The sequence below is a fragment of the Rhinopithecus roxellana genome, chromosome 7 (genome assembly GCF_007565055.1).
Source record: "Rhinopithecus roxellana isolate Shanxi Qingling chromosome 7, ASM756505v1, whole genome shotgun sequence".
Lineage (NCBI taxonomy): Eukaryota > Metazoa > Chordata > Mammalia > Primates > Cercopithecidae > Rhinopithecus > Rhinopithecus roxellana.
Window position 1 is genome coordinate 60,598,700 of NC_044555.1, and position 22,715 is coordinate 60,621,414.

Sequence of the window (22,715 nt, forward strand, 5' to 3'; positions counted from 1 at the left end):
AATAGGGTCCTCAGCTCTCAGCATTGCCAGGCAGGGCCTGAGATCACACAAGTCTCAGGGAAGATCACCTCCTTAGCAAGTAGTATCATTAGTGCCCCTAAGTGTGCCATGGAAATGTTTCCCGTATACTGTGACCTGGAAAGTGGAAGCATTGCTTTGAACACAGTGCTTGCTCTAGCCAAGCCTCTTCTCACCTGTGAAAATGGGACTGGTAGACTGGGCGCAGTGGCACACGCCTGTAATCCCAGCACTTTGGGAGGCCGAGGTGGGTGGATCACCTGAAGTCAGGAGTTCACAACCAGCCTAACATGGTGAAACCCTGTCTCTACTAAATACAAAAAAATTAGCTGGGTGTGGTGGCACGTGCCTGTAATCCAAGCTACTTAGGAGACTGAGACAGGAGAATAGCTTGTACCTGTGAGGCAGAGGTTGCAGTGAGCTGAGATCGTGCCGTTGCACTCCAGCCTGGGCAACGAGCAAAACGACGTCTCAAAAAAAAAAAAAAAAAAAAAATTGGACTGGTAAATCCTGTTCTGTGGGATGCCGTGGGAGGGAGAGAGGATAATGGATTGAGGAAGACATCCATATCCCCTTCTGGAAAATACCTCTGGTTTTGGGGAACCACTCCTTTCTAGGGAATTTGGTTAGGGCTGACTCATCTCCTGGCTTCAGGGGCTACCCTGGGCCCAGAATTCCAGGGCCCAGATTACCAGTGAAGAGTCAATCCCTGGATTTTTATTGAAACCATTGGAGAAGAGCTATTTCAAATAAATCTGCTTAGTATCCCGGCTCTGTGCAACTCACTGTGTAGTTTTTGGGCATTTCCTTCCTCTTTCTCATTCTGTTTCCCTGTTGGTAAAATGGAATGATGACCAACAAGTGACCTATGGTTTCCTCAGATCTGCCACTTGTATGAGGGAGTCAGGTAGAGTGCATTTGTCTGTTCCCTGTCCAATAAAAGGCTACACATGCTGCAGTTTGTGCTTTATTTTTAGGCTCAATTCAGCTAGAGGCACACAACAAAGCAGAAGACAGAGGAGGCCTGGACCCAAGTGAAGTGCAGGTGGGGTGTGAATCCTAGGCAGTTGGCTTCTCAGGCATAGGTGGTGACATACTGGGGCCCCATATTCCCGAAGTAGGTACGTTCCCACTCACTCATGAGCTCAAAGTGTACAGGACGGCGACAGAAATTGCAGGCAGCCACAGACACATCCTGGAGGGGCATCCCCACCTCAGTCCAAGCCAGCAGCAGCTTCTCTGAAGGTGGTAGGGGGAGGGGAGGGAAAGAATGGGTTAGACTAGATCTTCCAAATCTAGTACAGATGCACCAAGATACTGATGCCCCTCAACCCTTCAAGATACCTCAGGGCCAGAAGTAGCCTACTCTATTTGCTCCTGTGTGTGCCGTGAGTATTACCATTTGTATCTGGATGCTGGGATATAATAAAAGGTTGGGAAGCTCTCCTTTGACACAATTTGAAGCCATACTGTCCTGGCCTGGACCACTCCCTAAGTATAGGATGTGCTGTGGCCCAAGAATGACTATCTGCTTGGGAACTCCAAGCCCTATGAGGACAATGATAGTGACAGTAACCATACTGTGTCATTGGTGCTATGACCAGGAAACCTGGGGTAGCGGGTCCACCTGGGGATGTGAAAACCCAGAGATGGAAACCTGACCTAGCTGGAGGAAGTACCCCAGATATGTTCCGGGGCTCTGTTCTTGGCCTTTTCTGTGTTCATGCCCTTGCTGATCTTGTCTAGTCACATGACTTTAAAGACTACCTATATGCTGATGGCTCAGAAATTTTAATCTCCAGCTCACACCTCTCTACTGGTTTCCAATCTTGTATATCAATGGCTTTTCTCCATCTCCACCTAGATGTCTAGTATGCATTTCTAACTTATAAGTACAACTGAGCTACTCATGTCCCTACTTTCCACCAAGCTATTCTACTTTCAACTTTTCCCATCTCAGTGGATGGCAATTCCAGTTGCTCAGTCCAAAAATTTCGGAATTGTCCTTTATTTTTCTCTTTCTCTCTTACCCTATATCCCATCTATCAGCAAAGACCATTGGCTCTACCTTCAAAATCTGACCACTTCTTATTGCCTTCATTATGATCAAGTCTGAGCCACCATCATCTCTCACCTGGGATATTACTGTAGCCCACTCTTGGGTCTCCCTGCTTCCAGCCTTGCTCCCTTTTAGTGTATTCTCTACATAGAAGTTGGAGCAATTTTGTTAAAACCTGAGTCAGATATATCAGTCCTATGCTCAAATCCTTTCAAGGGTTCTCAGAGTAAAAGCCAAAATCCTTCTGATGACCTACCATACCCTATACAATCTGGTCCCACATTGCCTCTATGTACTCAATTTTTCTGTCTCCCACTTACTCATACCATTCCACCCATACACATCTTCTTACTGTTCCTCAAATATAAAAGGAATACTCCTATGTCTTTCCTGCTCAGGATGTTCCCTCTGCCCGGGATGTCATTCTCTTAGATATCTGCCTCACTAACTCCACCTCCTTCAAATCTTTGCTCAAGTTTCACCTCAGCATCTTCTACCCTTGCCACTCTAATACTACAACCCTTCTCTGAACTCGCCCCTGCCCCCTTATCCCATTCTCCTTATCCAGCTTTATTTTTCCCCATAGTACTTAGAACTAACGTGCTATTTAATTTGCTTATTTTTAGTAAATTTTTTTTACTATCCTCTTCCACTAGAATGTAAGCTCCGGAGGGTAGGAATTTTGTGTCTGATTTGTTTGCTACTGCATCCCCAGTGCCTAGAACAGTGTCTAGCACACAGTTGGTACTCAATAAATATTTGTTGAAAGAATTCCTAACTTAAGTCTAGAAGATGAAGGAAAGTAAGCTAGAGGAAAGTGTGAGGGAGGGCATTCCAATCAAAAGAGAGCAGCACGAGCAAAGTCCCAGAGGTAAGAGAGCAGAGAAAAATGAGGGAACGACAAGTCATTCAGTGTAGCTGAAAAAATAAAATGCATGTGGGGAGGAGGTGAGGGCATAGAGATCACCATGTGGAAGGCATTGAATGCTATGCTGAAGAGCTTCAACTCTGTCCTGTATGTCAATGTTTTCCAAATTTTGGACTATATATCGCTGTCAGTACAAATGTTTTAGCATGTGCCTCCAATCTCTGTATATTTGTTTATATATTATATATATATATATAAAATTGTCAGTCTGTATATTAAAGATCAGTATCAGTAATGCTTGATTTCCTATTTTTAAGATTAAGAAAACCAAAAAATTCTAATACATATTCTGCTCCTTCACCCTGTAATCATTTTGCATACCTCACCTTGGAGGCCACTGCTTTAGAGTCTAGAGGGAAACATGAAGGGGTTTAAGCAAGGGAGCAATATAGTCAGGTTTTTAGAAAAATCCCTCTGGTGGTCAGCATCGAGAAAGGATTTGAGAGGAGCAAGAGAGAAGCAGAGAAATTAGGAAAAAATCATGTTGACATGGATTAAAGAAGTGGCAAGGGAGAAAAGCAAATAGGTTTAAGAGAGATTATAGAGGACTTTTGCAGGATTTCAGGATGGATTGGCTGTGGAACTTAGGGACTGGTGGAGCCATTGTGGATGCCTCACATATATTCTTACAAAAGCCTAGCCTAAGTGGACATTCAGAGAACCAAGAATACTGAGCTCTATAATTGAAGCCCGGAGCAATAGAGAATACTGAACAAAAGGCCCAGGAGTCTGGGTCATCAGCTCAGAGAGGTGGTAGACCTAGCAGTTATGACCATGGAGGTAGAGAAAGACCTCCCAGTTGCAACTTAGAAGGTGTGTGACCTTGGATCAGCAACTATATATTTTTGTGCCTCAACTTCCACATGTACAAAATGGAAATGATAAGAGGATCTCTAACTCTTGAGGTTGCTGTGGGGATTAGATGAGTTAATATGTGTAAAGTGTTTAGAACAGTGCTTGGCACATGGTAAGTACTTAATGTTAGCCAGCATTATTTAATGTTTTTGAATGAATGAATGAATGAATGGCGCCTACCTAGCTTGTCTTCCTTGAATTCTCATACTGCCCATGCTTCAGACAAACAGAATGATTTTGTCAATACATACCCCCTGCTTTCCTATCTCTAGGTCATTGCTCATGGAATTCCTTTATTCTGGAATATTCTTACAACATATTCACATGTACTTCAACGTGCATCATAAAAACTTCCTTACTCACAAAGCCTCTCCAATTTCGTCCTTCTCACCCTCTCTAGCCATAATGTGCCCACTCCCTCTAGCTCCTAGAATACTGGAGCTCGTCATACTGGACCAGTACCATCTATATCTGGCTCCTCTGCTAGACCATCAACTGCCTACATGTCTTTCATCCAACAGGCCTAGAATGAGCACCTGCTCAATGTCAGGCCCTGCATTAAAAACTACCCAGGCCGGGCCTGGTGGCTCACGCCTGTAATCCCAGCACTTTGGGAGGCCTAGGCAGGTGGATTATGAGGTCAGGAGTTCAAGACCAGCCTGGCCAACATGGTGAAACCCCATCTCTACTAAAAATACAAAAATTAGCTGGGCATGGTGGCACATGCCTATAATCCCAGCTACTTGGGAGGCTGAGGCAGGAGAATTGCTTGAACCAGGACCCGGGAGGCAGAGGTAGCAGTGAGCCAAGATCATGTCACTGCACTCCAACCTGGGCTACAGAGCCAGACTCTGTCTCAAAAAAAAAAAAAAAAAAAAATACCCAAAAGAAATCCAGCAAACATTAGGTGAACTGACTAAACTGGCATTTTCAGGCTAAATCTCAAACTACTCAGCTCTACAAGCCTCTCAATTCAGTCCCTATCTCGTATTGCCTTTGTAGACTCATAGATTGATACTCCCCTGCCCCACTCCATTCCTATGACCCTACATTCCAATACCACCTGCTTATTGTTCTTGATATATCCCTGGCTGCTTCTCATTCTCCTCACCTTTCTTCATGCTCTTCCCTCTGCTAAGAATACTTCTTCCATGCCCTCTTTCTTTTAATACCACTCACTTTGCAAGACTTAGCTCAGGTGTTACCTCTACTAGGAAGCCTGTCTTGGATCCCTCAGGCTGAGTCAGGCCCCTCCTCTCTGCTCCAACAACTCTACCATGCACTGCCTTGTGGAACTTTGATCATCCCTTAATGTCATTGTTTGTGTCCACCATGGTATCCCCAACCAAACTGGAGCCCTACAAGTGTGGGGGATGCTTCTCATTTATTTGTGACCCTAGTATAGGTGCTGGCACACATTAGATGTTCCAGAAATATTTTGTAAACTGAATGGTCTCTGTCCTCTCAGCTTCTCTTCCAGATCCTGGGGCTGAGGGGAGGGAGGTCCTGTAGGCACCCATGTTGAGAACTTACCCACAAAATCTTCCATCATCTGAGGGCTGTGGTGGGGGGAGGGTGCCAGGCGCAGGAGCTCTTCACCCCGGGGGACAGTTGGGTAGTTGATGGCCTGCACGTAGATGCCATGCTTGGAGAGCAGGAGATCACAGAGCTTGCTGTTGAGTGCTGCATTGCCCACCTGGACTCAGGAGAAAGGCTTATCAGTACCTGCCACCCTGGCTCCACCATCCATTAAGCAGGTGGAGGGAACTAGATCAGGGAATATCACTGAATTTTGGGATAGATTTTTTTTTTTTCATTAGGGGCTTAGTGGCAGCTCCAGAATTTCTATCAAGGAGGAACTCAGAGCTAGCAATTTGGTTTGAAAAGGATAGAGCAGTGGTGGTACCAGGAGCCCTATTTGGAAGCTGTTTGCAGAGCAAGCACACTGATTTTACTTAGCTAATATCCTAGGTTAGGATGGTTCTGGGTGAGAAGATGCCTCCCCCAAGCCAATTCCAGAACCCCCCAAGCCAATTATGGGGTGCTGTCACTAAATTAATTCATAAAATGAGTGTTTAAAGGAAATACTAGGTTAGTCTAAAGAGCAGCGACTATTTCTCATCCACCAAATTATCACAAATAAGTGTCCTTTCCCTGCCCTGGCTTACTGACTCACACAAATACATGTCAGTTAAGAAAGAAGTAGCAGTTCATTTTTAAAGGCAGTAAACGCTCATATTGAGGATCCAAAGTAGCAGGTAATACTATGGCTTTTGATTTTATTTTTCTGCCCTCAATTCTCAATAAGAAGTACATTTTACACCATGATCATAAACGCACACATACACATACATGTATGTATGCACATACACAAAACGAATACAAATTTTTCACAAATTGATAGCCTTAGTATGTGTGATGTACTCCAACATTTTCTATTCTATTTCTTTTCTTTTTTTAATGCTAATGATAACCCACTAAGCTGATTTTGTGACCCATTAATTGTCTTGATTCAGTTTGAAAAACTCTGAATTATAGGCTGTGAACACTCGCTATTGTTAGGGTTAGGATAATCTAATAAGTATGAGGTAATGGCTGATGCAAGGAAAAGACTAGTTGATCCAAAATGGCTGATAATTTTTCAAAAAGGGAAACAAAGCTGGCAATAAGGGGAATGGTTAGCAGGAAAGCAAGTAATTGAAGACAGAAACAGGTTTGTTGGGAGTGGGGAGGCTCCCAGAAGAAATAGGTGGAGAGGGCAATGGGCAGGGTGGGGCTCTCACCTGGATGGGGATGATGTGGCTGGGGCAGGGGATGACAGGAAGGCCCCTGTCCATGAGTAGCTGGCGCATGTGCTTGACATTGCGCTGGTGGGCTCGCCTCAGGGCTTGGCCCTCCTCTCCCTTAAGCAGCCGCACAGATTCTAGAGCTCCAGAGAGCACCATGGGGGGCAGAGAAGTGGTAAAGATGAAGCCTGCAGCATAGGAGCGCACCGTGTCCACCAAGTCACGGGTGCTGGCGATGTAGCCACCCACACAGCCAAAGGCCTTGCCTGGAGACAGAAAGTAAGAAGATATACACAGATCCCGTAATCAGTCCCAGCGGAACAGGATCATGTGCCAGATAACCCAAGGGGGTGCACCGAAGTTGGGGCTCCAGGCTCTCTTCCCAGGCCTCTGCTCATCTGTCCATGACAAGGCAGTCAGAGCTGATAATTCTGCTGCTTTGAGATAGGACTTTCAAGTCTCACCATATGCAATGACTAGATAGGTAGGAGCTGGGTGGGGACCTTTAGCTGGATAGGGTCAGGAGTGGAGCTAAGATGAAGCTTGGGGCTAGGGTGGGGGAGGGGTTTAGAAACACAGCTCTTCACATACTCAAGTTGAATCTAACTATTTGGCATAGTTCAAGGTCTTTTCAAAAAACTCTCCTAGACTTTCTTATCAACTCTGCAGTGGGATGCGAGTGGAGAGAGGAAGTCCAGGAGGGCAGCGGCCTGGGGCTGTGAATTCTGTCCAAACAACCCCTATAGCTTTGGGGAGGAGGGAGAAGAGAATTTTGTAGGGGCCTCATCTCTGGAGGGTATATAAGAAGGCCAAAACATTCACTTACCAAGAGTTCCAGAGATGATGTCAATCTTATGCATAATTCCATCACGCTCCCCAATCCCAGCGCCCCGGGACCCGTACAGTCCTACAGCATGGACCTCATCCACGAAGGTCAGGGCCCCATACTGGTGGGACACATCACACAACTCCTCGAGGGGACAGATGGCACCTGAGCAAAGCCAAGGGTTAGAGGTAGGACATCATAACCCTTCCCCAGCTCCATCTCCAGTGTGGAATTTGCCATCCATGCCTACTGTGGGTTGGAAAAGAGTGTTGTAGAGAGGAAGGAGGATGTGCGCCTTCATTTAGAACTATTCCAAACCTCTGTTTATGGGTTGATTGCCTGTATCTCATCCCTGCCTTCTCTCTCTCTCTCTCTCTCTCTCTCTCTCTCTCTCTCTCTCTCTCTCTCTCTCTCTCTCTCTCTCTCTGTATGTGTGTGTGTGTGTGTGTGTGTATGCGTGTGCGTGTGCATGCGTGTGTGTTCCCCAGCCTGGGATCAAGGTTTGACTCTTTGTCTTTCTATTTTTACTTCATTCTGACAATGTCTATTTTCCTGTTTCTGCCATGTTCAGCCTCTCTCTGCCTCTTTTGTTTCTTTTCCTGCAATCTGTGTGTATCCCTCTGTACTCCCTGGAAACTGCTGAGGTACAAGGAGTTGTAATACAGAAAAAACATCTTCAGGTGGAAATAGGGGTTCTAAGCCAGGATTTAAAAATGTGAGCAATTGGTAGGACAACCTGAGGGGAGTCAACTACAGAAGGTAGAACCTGAGACAAATGACAGTGTGATGGTTCAAGCATCATTTCAATGGGAGAGATTCAGCCTAAGGATCAACAGTTTGGGCAGAGTTTGCACCCCAAAAATAGGTAAATAAAGAACAATTTATTTGCAAATGTAACGAGGTAGAATGGTACCAACATAGTTTCCACTAGAGAAATAATGAATTTGAATAGTCTCAGTGGTAGAAATATACAAAAGGAATAGGATAGTTTTACTTTATTGCTAGTGTTAGAAATGTGGGAGTGGGCATAATAGTAAGTTCCTTACATATATTAACTCATTTAATTTGCATACCTATTTAATTATTATCACTTACATTTTGCAAATAAGCAACTGAGAACTGAGATGCAGAGCAATTAAGAAACTTGCCCAAGCCAGTAAAGGGTCAGACTAGGATCTGAACATGGATAGTCTAGTTTTAGAGCCTGTGTGTATAGTCATTACATGCCACTTAAGATAGCTAAATCAGGGAATACTATGGACTCTTTTGTTTCAGTTGGAAAAGGGACAAACTGAAATGAGTTGATCTCTTCCCTTAAATAAATCCATAAGGGGATAACTAAAACACATGATTTCTACACAACAGGGCCAGTAATAGAAAGCTTTGGACATTGTTTCAATTGAGCAAAGAAAGGAAGTAGGAGTGTGAAGATCATTTATTTCTACTAAAACATAATAGCTAGAATGGTTTCTATCATCTCTAATTCTTACAACCAGATATTTTACCTTTGGGAAAATTGAGGCTTAGACAGTTAAAGAGTTACCCATGGTCATAGCCAGTAATTGTCAAAGGTGTGATTTGAACCCAGGTCTCTCTGACTTGAAAACCTGTTTTGACTCCAGTGCTTCATACTGGACCTTGAAAAAAAATCCTGGGCAATGGTTTTTGAAATTTCCTTCATAAAAACCAAACACTGGGATTATTGATTTACATATCATTTCTAACAAGAGAAGTGTTACTTGAGGAATTGGAGTTATATGTGTTAGGGTGCAAATACTTTAGCGCCAATTTGCTGAGCCACTCAAGATGAATTGGATGCCAACTCTGAACTTTAGTTTCTTTACCTATAAGATGAAAGTAATACCTGTCTCCATTCTTTGGCATTTACTAGCTGTTTGACCTTGGACAAATTACTCTTTTTTTTTTTTTTTTTTTGAGACAGAATCTCGCTTTGTCGCCCAGGCTGGAGTGCAGTGGCCGGATCTCAGCTCACTGCAAGCTCCACCTCCCGGGTTTACGCCATTCTCCTGCCTCAGCCTCCCGAGTAGCTGGGACTACAGGCGCCCGCCACCTCGCCCGGCTAGTTTTTTTTGTATTTTTTTAGTAGAGACGGTGTTTCACTGTGTTAGCCAGGATGGTCTCGATCTCCTGACCTCGTGATCCACCTGTCTCGGCCTCCCAAAGTGCTGGGATTACAGGCTTGAGCCACCACGCCTGGTCTGGACAAATTACTCTTATGTCTCAGTTTCCTCATGTAAAAAATCAAAATAATAATAACACCTATCTCATAGAATTATTCAGAAAATTAAGTGAATACATGTAAAATACTAATAATTTTGCATGGCACATAATAAACACTCTATAAATATTAGCTGTTATAATGTTATCATCATCATCATCATCATGATTTTTGTGAGACCAACACTAGTAAACCTACACTCACACATATACGTACCATCCATGGAGTGGACAGTCTCAAAGGCCACAATTTTGGGTATCTTAGGGTTGGACTTCTCTAGAAGTTTCTTTAGGTGGTCAGGGTCATTGTGCCTGAAGACAAACTTGGCTGCTCCACTGTTACGGATACCTTGGATCATGGAAGCATGGTTGCCTGCGTCTGAATAAATCTCGCACCCTGAGGAAGCAGATACATAATCCTTAAGCTTCTGTCCCAGTACTCCCACTTCAACCTTCAGGTTTGACCTGGCAAAGAAAAGGGCCAACCCTTTCTTCCCTTTGAAGACCTTGCTCTGCTTCTTCCTTCTCTGGGAACCTTTGTGACACTTCTTTCTCCCTTAGAAGGTCTTCACTGTTCCCAAATTCTAGCCGCTACATCCTTCCCTCCAGTCATTTGTAACCCTGGTCTAGCCTCTGACTGCCTTAGGATGGAAGAACATTTAATTTCCCAAGAAGCTTCAGAGTTCTTTGAGGACAGGACCTATTTTCCTTCTCCCCAACATATAGGATCAAGACTTGGAAAAGGGATTACCCCAGGGAATGCTTGTTGGCTTGGACTGATGCTAGATTCTTCCTAGTCTAGATGAAATTCCATCTGTTCCAGGTAGCATCCATCTGCTTGTGGTTACAGGGATGGATATTTATCAGGCTTTTACTGTTGGAATCATAAGCTCATGGCATGTCAGAGCGGGCAGGTCTGTTAGTGATCATGGGATTTATCTGCTTTACTATACAAGTGAGAAAGCTAAGGTCCGGAAAGATTTGAAGAATGCAGGGCTTTTTACTGGGCAATCCTGGTGGGGCAGGTGGGCATGTGAAATTGGTAGAGGGAGTTGATTCCTGGACCTCCCCAACCCCTGCCACTAACTGCACTGCCATCAAGGAACTGTGGCCTTTTTATAAGAGTAAGGGATAACTTCCACCTGAGAAAATGAGTTATGGCTTTCTGGAGAACATGGCTTGAAAGACAAGCAGACTGGGAGTTGCATGGGAGCAAAAACGTCTTATTATCTCTCTGTCTCTGGTGTACAGTATAAGACTAAGCACATAGTAGATGCTAAGTAAACATTAAATGAATGGATAAATAAACTGATGACTGATTTATAAGTAAGCGAATGAGTATATGAATGAATGTATTACTGAATGAAATAGTGAGAGGAGGGATGCAAAAAGGTGAGACTGAAGAGATATATAGAAGCCAGATTATCGAGAACTTTAGAAGCTGTGATAAGAAATTTGGATTTGGCCCTAGGGGAATGGGGGTCCACCTAAGGGTTTTGACCAGGGTGGAGGTGGTGGGCAACAAATATAGTTTTGCATTAAAAAAAATTCTGACTGTTGTAAAGAATAGATTATCAGAGGGCAAAGGTAAAATTTTCTTTAAAAAATGATGTTGGATCAGACTAGGATGCTGGCAGTAGAGATGGAAAGAAGTTGAATTCTAATGGTTGAGGAGGGGATGGACAAAAAAATCTTAAAGATGTTGAGTTTAGTTAGGGCTTATGCGTGAACTCAGAAAAAGTTTCTGAGAAGTGGTGGTAATATTTTTGCTGTGCTGAAAAATCAGCAGGAGGTGAGGAATTAGTTAGAGCAGAGACTTCTCTCAAGCAGTTTGCCTGTTATAGGGAGGAAAGAGGGCAGTAGCTAGAGAGTGATGAGGGGTTGAGGCAATGTTTTTTTATAAGATGCAAGAGACCTGAAAACATGTTTAAAGAGAGGGAGAGGCTGAAAATACAGGAGAGGAGGAGAGAGCCAATAGGTCAAGATTCCTAAGGTGGTAGAGAGGAATGGGGCACAGAGCAACAGTGGAAGGATTAGTCACAAGAAAAAGGATACTTCTTCCACTATAACAGAAGAGAAGGCGTGAGGAGAGGACATGTGAAGATGCTTATGAGTTTGTAGGTGTTATGTGGCTGGGAGTCAAGGACGTTGCTGTCTGGTGTCTTCTATTTTGAATGTAGTAGAACATGAAGTCATCTGCTGAGGGAGATGGGGAGGAGGGGTGCAGGAAGGCTGAGGATAATGGTGGTTTGGCAAAACTGCACCATAAACTTGGAGAACTGACCAGGGAAATGGGATTGCCAGAGAGCATGGAGAACCCAGTAGAGGTTAAGACTATGAATTTTTAGTGACTCCTTTCTGAGCAACTGTATGAGCCCAGAATTGATACAGTGAAGATGGAGAGTTGTATTCATTCTGGATTGGGCCATGGCAGAAGGACAACAAGGCCTATGAGGTGAGGACATTATAGACTAGAAAGTAGGAGACTGGGAATATGGGAACCAGTGTACAAGTGAAGGGATTGGCTTTAGGCAGAAGGAGAGATATGTCTTCCATTGTAAAAGGAAAGAATGAAGCAAGGCTACATGAACAATTAGATAAGTTTGTAGGTTTGGTGGCAATAAATAAGGATTCTCTGTCTAGGGCTTCTGTTTTTATTGTGAAGTAAGATGTGAGGTTATTTGCTAAGTGTGAATGAGAAGGTAGTCAGAGGTTTTAGAAGAGGAGAAAAAGTTTGAAAAAGCTCCTGTGGAGACATAAAATAACTATTTATGTGTGTTAAGAGCCCAGTTGAGTTGGGAGGTGATGAATTTATAGTGTTTCCCTTCTGTGAGGTTGGGTAATATTCCCCAGTAGTGGTCCTCTCTAGGTGCAGAAGGGGAGAAAGCAGAGGGATATAATTATCCACTGTTGAGTATATGCAAGGTGGATAAGAAGGAAGAACGATGGGAGTGGGAACTCCAAATACAGGGAAGGAGTGATGGAACCAGTGAAACTGGATGCTGTATTGCAGGATAGCAGCCCTAAACAAAGCTCAGGCCTCAGGCTTACCGGGCAGGATCTTGGCCAAGGTGAAGAGAGTAGAGTCATTGGCCACAAAGCAGGAGGAGAAGAGCAGGGCTGAGTCCTTCTGGTGCAGCTCAGCCAGCTCCTGCTCAAGCTCCACATGAAACTTACTGGTGCCTGAGATGTTGCGGGTGCCACCAGCTCCAGCACCATGATGCTGCAGGGTCTCCCTGGCCAGGAGAAAGGGAGAAAAAAAAACGTGTCAGGCATCGAGGAACTGGGTAGGTTTCCCTTCCTTGATGGGAGTCAATGTTGAATTAGTGATCCTATATACACTGTGTCCTGTGAGACAAAGTAGAGGGAAGGATGGGGAGGATAGGGAGACATGTGCCTTCCTTCTAGGACTGGAGGTACTCAGGGAGAGAGGGAGAAGCTAGGTTGAGCTTCAGTTGTTTGGAAGACCTAGAGGAGGTCACACTCCATCTCTGGCAATACTAATTCTGCAGCTAGATTAAAAACTCAGGCAGAGTGGGCCTTGCCTGGTCTCCCGTCCTTCCCCTCCATAGCATTGGACACCCAAGAGTTTGGGAAACATGGTGTGTTGACTTAGTTCATATCCAAGGAATAGATATGGTGGAGGACCTTGGACAGAAAAGTGGTGGTAGAACCCAGGTTTCCACTGCCAGCTCTGCCTTTTTTTTTTTTTTTCCCTATGTGTGGTTTTTCATCTCCTCTGGCCATTGCTGATGGCTGAGAGCCTACTACTCACTGTGTGGCTTGCAAGACCTGAGGGTGTCGGCTCATGCCCAGGTAATCATTACTACACCAGATGGACACATCCTTTGAGGCCACAGATGCCTCAGAGAAATGTTGGGCAAAGGGATATGCATCAGCCCAGCGGTTCACAGTCTTGAACACACGGTAGGTGTGATCCTGTTTCTTCTCCGTGATCTTGTCCCTGAAAAACTGGTCATAACTGAAGACATAGTTTCCTGCAGGAGCAGATATGAGGATGAAAAGAATTCATTTTAAGTCTCTTCCTGGCTAGTCTGTATTTTACCCATGTTGCTGATTTTGAGTTCTCCAACTCTTTTTCCACATATTCATTTATGTGCTCAGTCATTGACTTATTGGACCACATTAACTCTCTACTATTCATTCAGCCATCCTTTTGCTTACTCATTCACTCCTTCACTCAGTAGTTCATTCACACATTCATTTAGACTTTCTTATGGCCTCATCTCTCTTCCTGGGTTGGTGTGGCAGCCTCCTTACTAGAATCACTACTTTCAGTCTCAGTGGAAGGAGTATCAACAGATCTTGTTTCTAGCAGTCTCTTTGCCACTTCCTAGCTGTGTGGCCTTGAACAAGTCATGAATCTTCTTTCTTACTTTAAATTTCTTTATTTGTAGAATGAGGCTAATAATACTTTCCTTGGAGAATTGTGAGCATCTGACAACCAACAACATGTAATATATTCAAACTAATAAATGGCACATGGTAATAGTAGTATTATTACTGCTATAGTATTAGTAGTCATAATAATACCAATAAAGATAGCTAATATTCAATTATATTATTATAGCTAACATTTAATGAATGCCTAATACATGTAAGTTCTTTCCTAGGAACTTTATAAATATTTAATTTATTCCTTACAACAATGCTCCAAGGACATTTCTATTAGTATCTCCATTTTACAGATGAGGGAACTGGGGCATTAAGTGTTAGGTAACTTGACGAGGGTCATGCAGCAAGTAGTGTTCATCAAGTAAGTAACTCAGAGCCCACTTCTTTAACCATTACCACTACAAGATGGGGTAACATTATTTCTAGGATAAATTGAAATAATGTTTGCCAAAGGGCTTGTTAAACTCTAGAACTCTTTACATGAGACAGAAATCATGTTGCAGACAGCAATTTATATGGCTGCTTGAGGTGCAAATTGGCAACATTCTTGCTGCAGAGATGTTTGGAAATAAGTATCAAAAGTTTTTAAAATGCACATACTGACATATCTAGAGAAATATTTGCAGCATAATTGACAGACAAATGATTGATACTCAGAATTTATTATATAATCTCTGAAAAATTAACATGAAAAATTTCAACCCAGTAGAAAAATGGGCATAGAATAAATGTAGAAAAAGATTATTAATCAGGAAAAATAAAACTGGGAAAACAAAATTTCACCTATCAATTGATAAAGATTTAAAGTTTGATAATATCAAGTGCTGGTAAGGGTATGAGACTATGGATACCCTCCTTGTTAACTGGTACAGCCATGTTGGAGGGCTAATTGGCAATATCTATTAATATAAAAAATGTACACACCCTTACATCCCAATAATTTCCACCTCTGATTGTCTATCCTGGAGAAACACTTGCCTGTGTGCACAAGGAGATACATTCAAGGATGTTTATTGCACTACTGTTTGTAATAGAAAAAACTGGAAGCAACCGAATAGAGGAGTAGCCAAATAATCTCTATTATATCTATGCTACAAAATATTTGGAAGCATTGAAAAGTAGGGTAGATACATATGTGTTCAAATGGAAGCATGTCTACAGTATATTGTTGAGTGAAATAAAAGGCACAGAGCAAAATATATAGCAAGATATTATTAGGTAAAAATAAAAATTGGAAAAGGTAATACTCTACATTTTCTTTGAGTACATTTGTATATATGTAAAACCAACCTTCAATCTAAACTGAGAGAATACAAAAAATTGGAAACAACAACTTAAATTGTAGATGCTTGATTAACTGAATGATATTGAATCCATACTATACCCATGACATATTTTTAAGTGAACAAAACAGCATAACAAACTCCAGGTAAAATAAGATCACACTTCTAACAAAAGCGTGGGTGTGGTGAAGAGAGCAGAGGGTGTGTGTGTGTGTGTTTGCGTGTGTGTGTGTGTGTAGCCATAGAAAAATATCTGGGAGAAAATATAGCAAAAACTTAGTGGTGGAACTCTGCATGACTTAAATTTCCCTCCTTATACTTTCCTGTATATGTTGAAAAATATTTTACCATGAATCATATTCCTTTTATATTAGAAAATAATGCAAATGTCATTATGAAAATGAATATAAACACATATAAGAATGGGGAAAAGGTGCTCTATGAAGGGTGAGAGTTTTTGAGGGAAGCATGGAGAAGAAATAATGAGAGTAAGCCTAATATTTAATGAAGCCTCATTAGAAACACTTCCATAAATGTAATTTTATTTTCTTCTCATGGTAACCTATTGAGGTAGGTACTAAATGCCACGGAAGGAAAGTGTCTTACTTGCCAAAACACCTAGATCCAGCAAGTGTCAGCATTAAATTTTAAACTCAAATTTCCTTTGGTTCCAAGGCCCTTCTGTGCTGTTTCCCCTACTATGACAGAGGCCCTTTCAGAATGCCTTCCCTATTCTGATCCCCTTTATTTCCACCTCAGCAAACTCACCAGGCATATTGTTCTGAATCAGGTGTGTGACTTTCCCAGAGATCTGCTTCTGCTCCTGGGGACTGGAAAATGACTTCCTTAGGCTGGCTGAGACCAGGGAGCTAGGCAGATCTGAGATGGAATGTGAGATTCATTGGCCATGAAGAGAATGGGGGAAAAAGAAAGCACGTGTTGTCCTCTTTAAGCTCAACGCAACATGAAAATTCAAGTTTATAAGGTAAGGACGCCTTCCGCAGCGAGAAGAAATCTTCTCCAAGGTGAGCTTCTATTTATCTCCCTGAATGGAGACTATTACATTGTTAGGAAACCTTCTATAAGGTGAATCATACTTCTCTCCACTAGGATTTTCCCTTGGGTGAGGTAACTGGGGCAGCCACCCTGGGTCCTGCATTTAGAAAGTAGATGCAGGATAATGTACCTTATTCTTCTTTTCTAAACATCATTAAATTTCAATTTTGAAGTTTTTGTCCTTAATGATATTCCAAAGGGGCCTATGAAAGATGCCAACAGTGTGGCCATACCTCAAGGGTGATTATCTTGGGTGGTCTGCACTAATTAAGCTGACCTGGGGATCTGCACCCTAGTTAAAGGAGGTACCTACTCCCAGCTCTTTCTCTTTCATGCAAATCCATATTCTCATAGAGTGGTCTTGCTGAAATGTGGGACCCCAGCCTGTTGGGATCAATTTAGCCACCTGAAAAAGAAGAGTCAAAATTCTAGAGGGCTCATCTTAGAATAATGACTAAAAGTTTCAGGAGCCTGTACATGTGCGTTTGTCAGGAATTGTGTGCTTCAGCATACAGCCTAAACTGTTGCCTACCGTGGCTCCCCTGGAAAGAATGGACTTCTTATCATGGGATGTGTACTGGCTGCTTTTGTATTAGCCTAGCTCAGGACTGTGATGTAGTGGGTTCAAGCATTAGGAGTAAAGGTTGCATAAGGTGGAACTTGACTCCAACCTGTCTTGAAAGCCTTCACATCCTCCTGCACTTCTGGGGCTGCCTTCTGCACAATCTTGCTCTTCCCATCCTGGAGTTCCGACAGCATGAAGGGACAGTGGCCCTTGGCCCAAGATGGAGAATCTATGCAAAGGTAAGAGAGTAATTTGGGGTGCATTTCTAGTCATAAGTTCAGCTCAACAATAATTACTTAGATCTAATGTACCCCAAAGCTCTATCTCAGGCTATCATAGAGACACAGAGATAGATGAGTCTGGTCCCTGTGCTAGGGGAGCTCCTAAGCTGGTGAGAATGGCATACACTGAAGACACATTGTGAACAGTGCTGGGATAGAGGAAGTAAAGGGGCTACTGAAGTCGAGAAGAGGGAGGGGAAATGAGCCAGAATTGGAATTAGACAGCTTGGAGGTCTAAGCAGGCTTTGCAGAGGAGATGATTAGTGTCAAAGCTTAGTGTCAAATGAGAAGTATGAGATTCTCCAGTATGGGGTCTAGGAGAGGGTAATCTGACAGGAGCAAAGGCACAAACTCTTGACACAGTAATTGATTTAGGCAATTTTAAGTAGTTTCAGCATGTCTGGAGTATAGTGTGTGAGGGACACGACAGTGATAATTTTTCTTTTCTTTTCCCTCTCCTCTCCTCTCCTCTCCTCTCCTCTCCTCTCCTCTCCCCTCCTTTTTTTTTTTTTTTTTTTTTTTTTTTTTTTTTTTTTTTTTTTTTTTATGACAGATTCTCGCTCTGTGGCCCAGGCTGGAGTACAGTGGTGCGATCTTGGCTCACTGCAACCTCCGCCTCCTGGGTTCAAGCAATTCTCTGCCTCAGCCTCCCAAGCAGCTGGGATTACAGGCACCCACCACCACGCCCGGCTAATTTTTTTATTTTTAGTAGATACGGGGTTTCACCATCTTGGCTAGAGTGGTCTTGAACTCCTGACCTCGTGATCCACCCACCTCGGCCTCCCAAAGTGCTGGGATTACAGGCGTGAGCCACTGCGCCTGGCCGAGAATGAGACCCTTTCTAGAGGACCTGGCAGAAGACAGATCCTGGGTATATTTTGGGGCCAGTTCATGCTATCTTGACACTTTTCACATGAACCCTCCTAATTATTAGGCAAAGATGGCCAGTATGACTTGGAACTTTTACCCCAGGACAGTAACATTCTCCCCTTTTGCTAGCAGCCTCTTCTTACCTCCTCCAGCCTTTGTTGCCTTAAGGTGGATTTGAGAACAGTTTGGTCCTTGGGTAGCCAGGATGGGACAGTGTCCAACACCAAACAGGAACTGATGAGTCTTAACCACCTTGCCTAGGAGGCTTGTGGGGCCCCGGGCAAGCACTGGGCAGCACTGTAGCAGCATGGCTGCAGTCACCATCTTGAGCCCGAAGTCCTGCAGAAGATATGGAAGAGATGAGATTCCATCATGAGGGCCTGGCCAAAAGCCAGGTCTTTGATCCTCATCTTCAGCTTCCCACCCAAAACTTGCTGCCTCTGAGATGCTCTTATTGCCCTTCCAGGGAAAGAACTTCTTTCCCAATGTTAACATGTACCAATAAAACATCATAGAGGAAGAAATAAGAAACTGACTACTGGGCAAAGAGGTGAAGGAAAGAGTGCTAACTGGAGGTCAGAAAGCCTGGATTCTGACTCACTCTGGCACTGACTACCTCTGTGATGATGAGGATCACTGAAATGTGTTTTTGTGTGGCAGGATGAGAACTGCCAACCCACTAACCCTTTGATCAATACTTAAGGCCAAGAATCTTTCTAAGAATGTTGGTCTTAGCCAAGTGAAGATTCAGCCTGCTAATGCAAACATATGTCATTGAGCAGAGCTCCTGAGGCTTGGCCCAGGGTGTTTCCTAAGCAGGATCAGCCGGAGAGGGAGAAGGAGCTTGAGGTCAAATGTATCAGTTTAAGGAAATCAAGGGAACAGGAAGGAAGGGTAGGCCCTAGGTCCTACAGACTATGTGCCACCAGCCTGGTATTATGCTGTCTTTGAATTTGCTCCTGTCTCTTGGATAAGCACAGATCTAGGAAGAGGTGAAAGCAAGTCCCAGTGGGGCTGGAAAACAAGGCACAAAGACATAGTCTATGGGTTAGTGAAACAGGCAGAGGCCAAGACAGAGAAGAGAAAGGGGGCAGAGAGATCAGAAAAAGAGAAAGCAAATGACACATAGGCACTCAATAAATATTTGTTGAATTTTGGGGTAAATTGATGAATGAACAGAGTCTGAAATTGAGGAAGAAGAAGGGACTAGGAGAAAAACTAGAAGAAAAGAAAATGTAGGAAAGATAAAAAGAGGAAAGTAGAGAGAGAACAAAGATGTGGTGGTGGTGGTAGAGTTAAAAGAACAGAAATTGAGGGAGAAAAAGAGATCAAAGGTAGAGGGAAAGGGAACAGGGTGGAGATGAAAACAGATTGAGAGAAAGAGAAAATGAAAAAAGAAAAAGGAGGTGGGGATAGCGCACACAGGGATAAAGGCAGAGACAGACAGACCAAGGGACACGAAAGGGACATGAGGAGAGATCAATGAGTCTAGAGGATTATACAAAGATTCATAGAAGTGAGAGCAGGAGTGGAGAGAATCCATCAGGGGTAGAGAGTCAGTCAGACACAAAGATAAAAAAATGCTTCCAGAAATTGCAAAAGGCTAAGTGAGTTTGGAGAAGAGAATCGTGGCCCTAATTGAGGGAGATGAGAGAGAGAGACCAAAGGACAGAGAGAAGAGAGTAGAGAAAAATGACAAGATCAAAGGATAGAGACAGAGAGGTGACTAAAGTGGGGGGATGAGGGTTAAGAGGAGTGAGAGCTGAGAGACACCAAGAGAAAGACAGCTAGAGAGAGCAAGAAGGAGAGATAGATGTAAAGAAAAAGGGCAAATTGGAAAGACAGAGTCAAAAAGTGAGACAAGATAAGGGACAGTACAATGGGAGAGACATGGGAGAATGTGGGAAGACTAAAGCCCTGACACTGTGAAGAAAGTTACTGAGTAGAATCTACTAGCACTCTCAGCCTTATGTTGTGAGGGACAGTTCAGCTCATGGCCCTGTCCTCATATGGCAACCTCCTTCATCTCCCTCCCTTCCTGATCTCATAGAATAAGCACCCTCCCCCTACCTCACAAAACAACGTCTTTTTTCTTGTTCCATCCCAGAACAACCTCTCCCCTTCTCATGGGCTGTCACAGCAGCCTGGGTTGGTATGTGGGGCGAAGGCATGTGGGCCCTGAAATTGGAAACGACAGAAGGGTTGTTGGAGGGACTAAATGAAACAATCCAAGTTAAGCCTTTAGGGTAGTGTTTGGCACATAGTAAATCTTCAATAAATGTTAGCTTTTCTTATTAAAATTCCAGCTCTCCAATTTCATTGTTGGATGTTCTTATACAAATTACTTCCCCTCTCTGGATCTTGGCCTTCATCAGCTGTCAAATATGAGGTAATTATGGCCACTTCACATGGTAGGTAAGGAATTGGATCCAGTGCGCACCTCATATCTGGAGATATGTGTTTTCCTTCCCCTGCCTGCTTGTGAAAGCTAAAGCACTTGGGGCTGAGCCTGTAGACCACAGATAAAGCTGCCAGAGTTTATCGCCATTGGGGTCTGACTGCTCCCCAAGCTGAGACCAGGGCGTGGGAGAGAAGAGGGTCCCCTTTCTGGAATCACGTCTGAGCATCTGGCTAGAGCTGGCCCTGGCTATTGGTGGTAAGAAGTGGATAGCCCAGAAGTGCAGGCAAGGCAGATGACAAGGCTCCAGGCTCCTGTAAACTCCCCCAACATCAATCCTGGCAACAATAATGCCAACAACATTGGGGTATGTAGTGGGAAGGAAAGCCCCCAATATTGGAGGCAAAGTCCAGTCCTGCCTTGGGATGGTGGAGAAGGCCTACCTCCTGTATATAAAAACAGAAGAAATTAAACACACATCATTACTAGGGGGCTTCTGGCCATGATATGCTCAGGGTCCTGGGAAAATATAGACCATTTCTTGGCATTCGTTGAATTCTCAAGTTCTTTCAAACTTCTGTTCTCATTTCTCTTGTTCTATTATTCCTTTCCTGAAATTTGCTCTGCCTCACTCTGCCTGGCCATCATTATACCCACGACCTTGTAGTCTAGTTACCATGGGCTCTGTTTCTATTCCATCTCATTACCCACCAAGAGACTAGAGTGAGTAAAATTGAATCAAGGAAGCATTTTAGTCAATTTAGGGTATAAAGAGCATAGGCTCTAGAGCCAAACTACTTGAGTTTGAATCCTGGCTCCACCATTCACTAGCTTTGGGACCTTAGAAAAGTCACTTCCCTGCTATACATCTTATATCTGGAAAATATTGGTAATAACAAAGACAATCTGCATCACAGGAATGTTGCGAAGATTCAGTAAGATAATCCATATAAAGCATTTAGCAGAGTAACTATCCCAGAGTAAAAAGTGAAAAAGTGTTAGTTATTATATTTAATTGATAGACTTTATTATTTTTATTTTCTCCATTTCCCATGTAGAAGAAATGAAGGTACGCCAAGGGAAGTCACATGAATATACCAGGCTGGGTTTGGGAAGCTAGAGACTGATTCTTGTCCCAATCCTGTACAATTTATTGTGTGAACTTGGGCTCTGTAATTCCCCTCTCTGGGCTTTGGTTTCTCCACTGACATTGGGCTAGATAATTTCATAGATCCCACCTAGTTCTGATAGTCAAACACTCACAGAGCCCTCTGTGCCAGGCCCTGTTCTCATGTCAACCCTGTGATGATAGGGAAACTGAATCCCAAAAAGATTAAGTAACTTGTCTAGATCAGAAAGCTAGTACATAGGAGAAGCAGGATTTGAACCTAGGCAATCTGTTTCCAGAGATTCCTAACTTAACCATTATGGATCTGTGATTCAAATGTTACTACCTTTTTTTCTTGACTGAGGGCCTGACTCTAGACATTTATCTCCTCTGCTGCACTAACATAGGCCTCTTTCCAGGTCATATGCCATTTGTCACCAATGCCTTACCAAAGGAACAGATCTGTAACTACAGTGGAATTTCAGGTACTGTTGGATATTCATTTACTCTACCATTTAATAACTTATGCACCTACCATGTGGTAATGCTTGCCAGGCATCTTCTTAAAACAATACTTTTAACCAAAGAGATGATGGTGAAATTTCAGACCAAATAACAGATCATTACTGAAAGGTTTTTCCTATGACTTTAAAATCCTCTCTCGTGTCAGCACCCAATCTGTATTCCCAGAGCTCAAAAGGTCCAACTGCAACTCTACCCCAGCAGAGAGCCAGAAAACACTCATTGCAGCATTCCTTGTCCCCCACACCCCCACCCCTTTTGTGGCCTGCTTTGCAAAAGTCAATTAGGTCTGGAGGAGAAGTGGTAATTTCTCTTCAGGAGTTGGAAACATCAGGCCTTACTTCTCTTCTTAGTACCACTTTCCCACCACAGAAGAATCATATAGAACTTTAGATAACTGGAATCAGAGAATCAGAAATTCTTAGAAACAGGAAAATTTAGAAGATCACAGCATCAAAACTAGAAAGGGTGGTGGAAATTACAGGCTAAGCCTTTTTTTCAGAGGG

At 43.3% G+C, this 22,715-nt stretch overlaps 1 protein-coding gene across 1 annotated transcript; it reads right to left on the reverse strand.

Moving 5' to 3' along the window:
- Positions 1-969: 969 nt before the first annotated feature.
- On the reverse strand, positions 970-20,309 carry ALAS2 (5'-aminolevulinate synthase 2). Its single transcript, XM_010356917.2, is given in 11 exon segments — positions 970-1,257; positions 5,394-5,556; positions 6,644-6,912; positions 7,473-7,637; positions 9,928-10,107; positions 12,762-12,946; positions 13,486-13,708; positions 17,137-17,259; positions 18,325-18,520; positions 20,252-20,272; positions 20,274-20,309. Coding segments are annotated over 11 exon segments (1,725 nt in total). The 3' UTR covers positions 970-1,093.
- Positions 20,310-22,715: the final 2,406 nt, after the last annotated feature.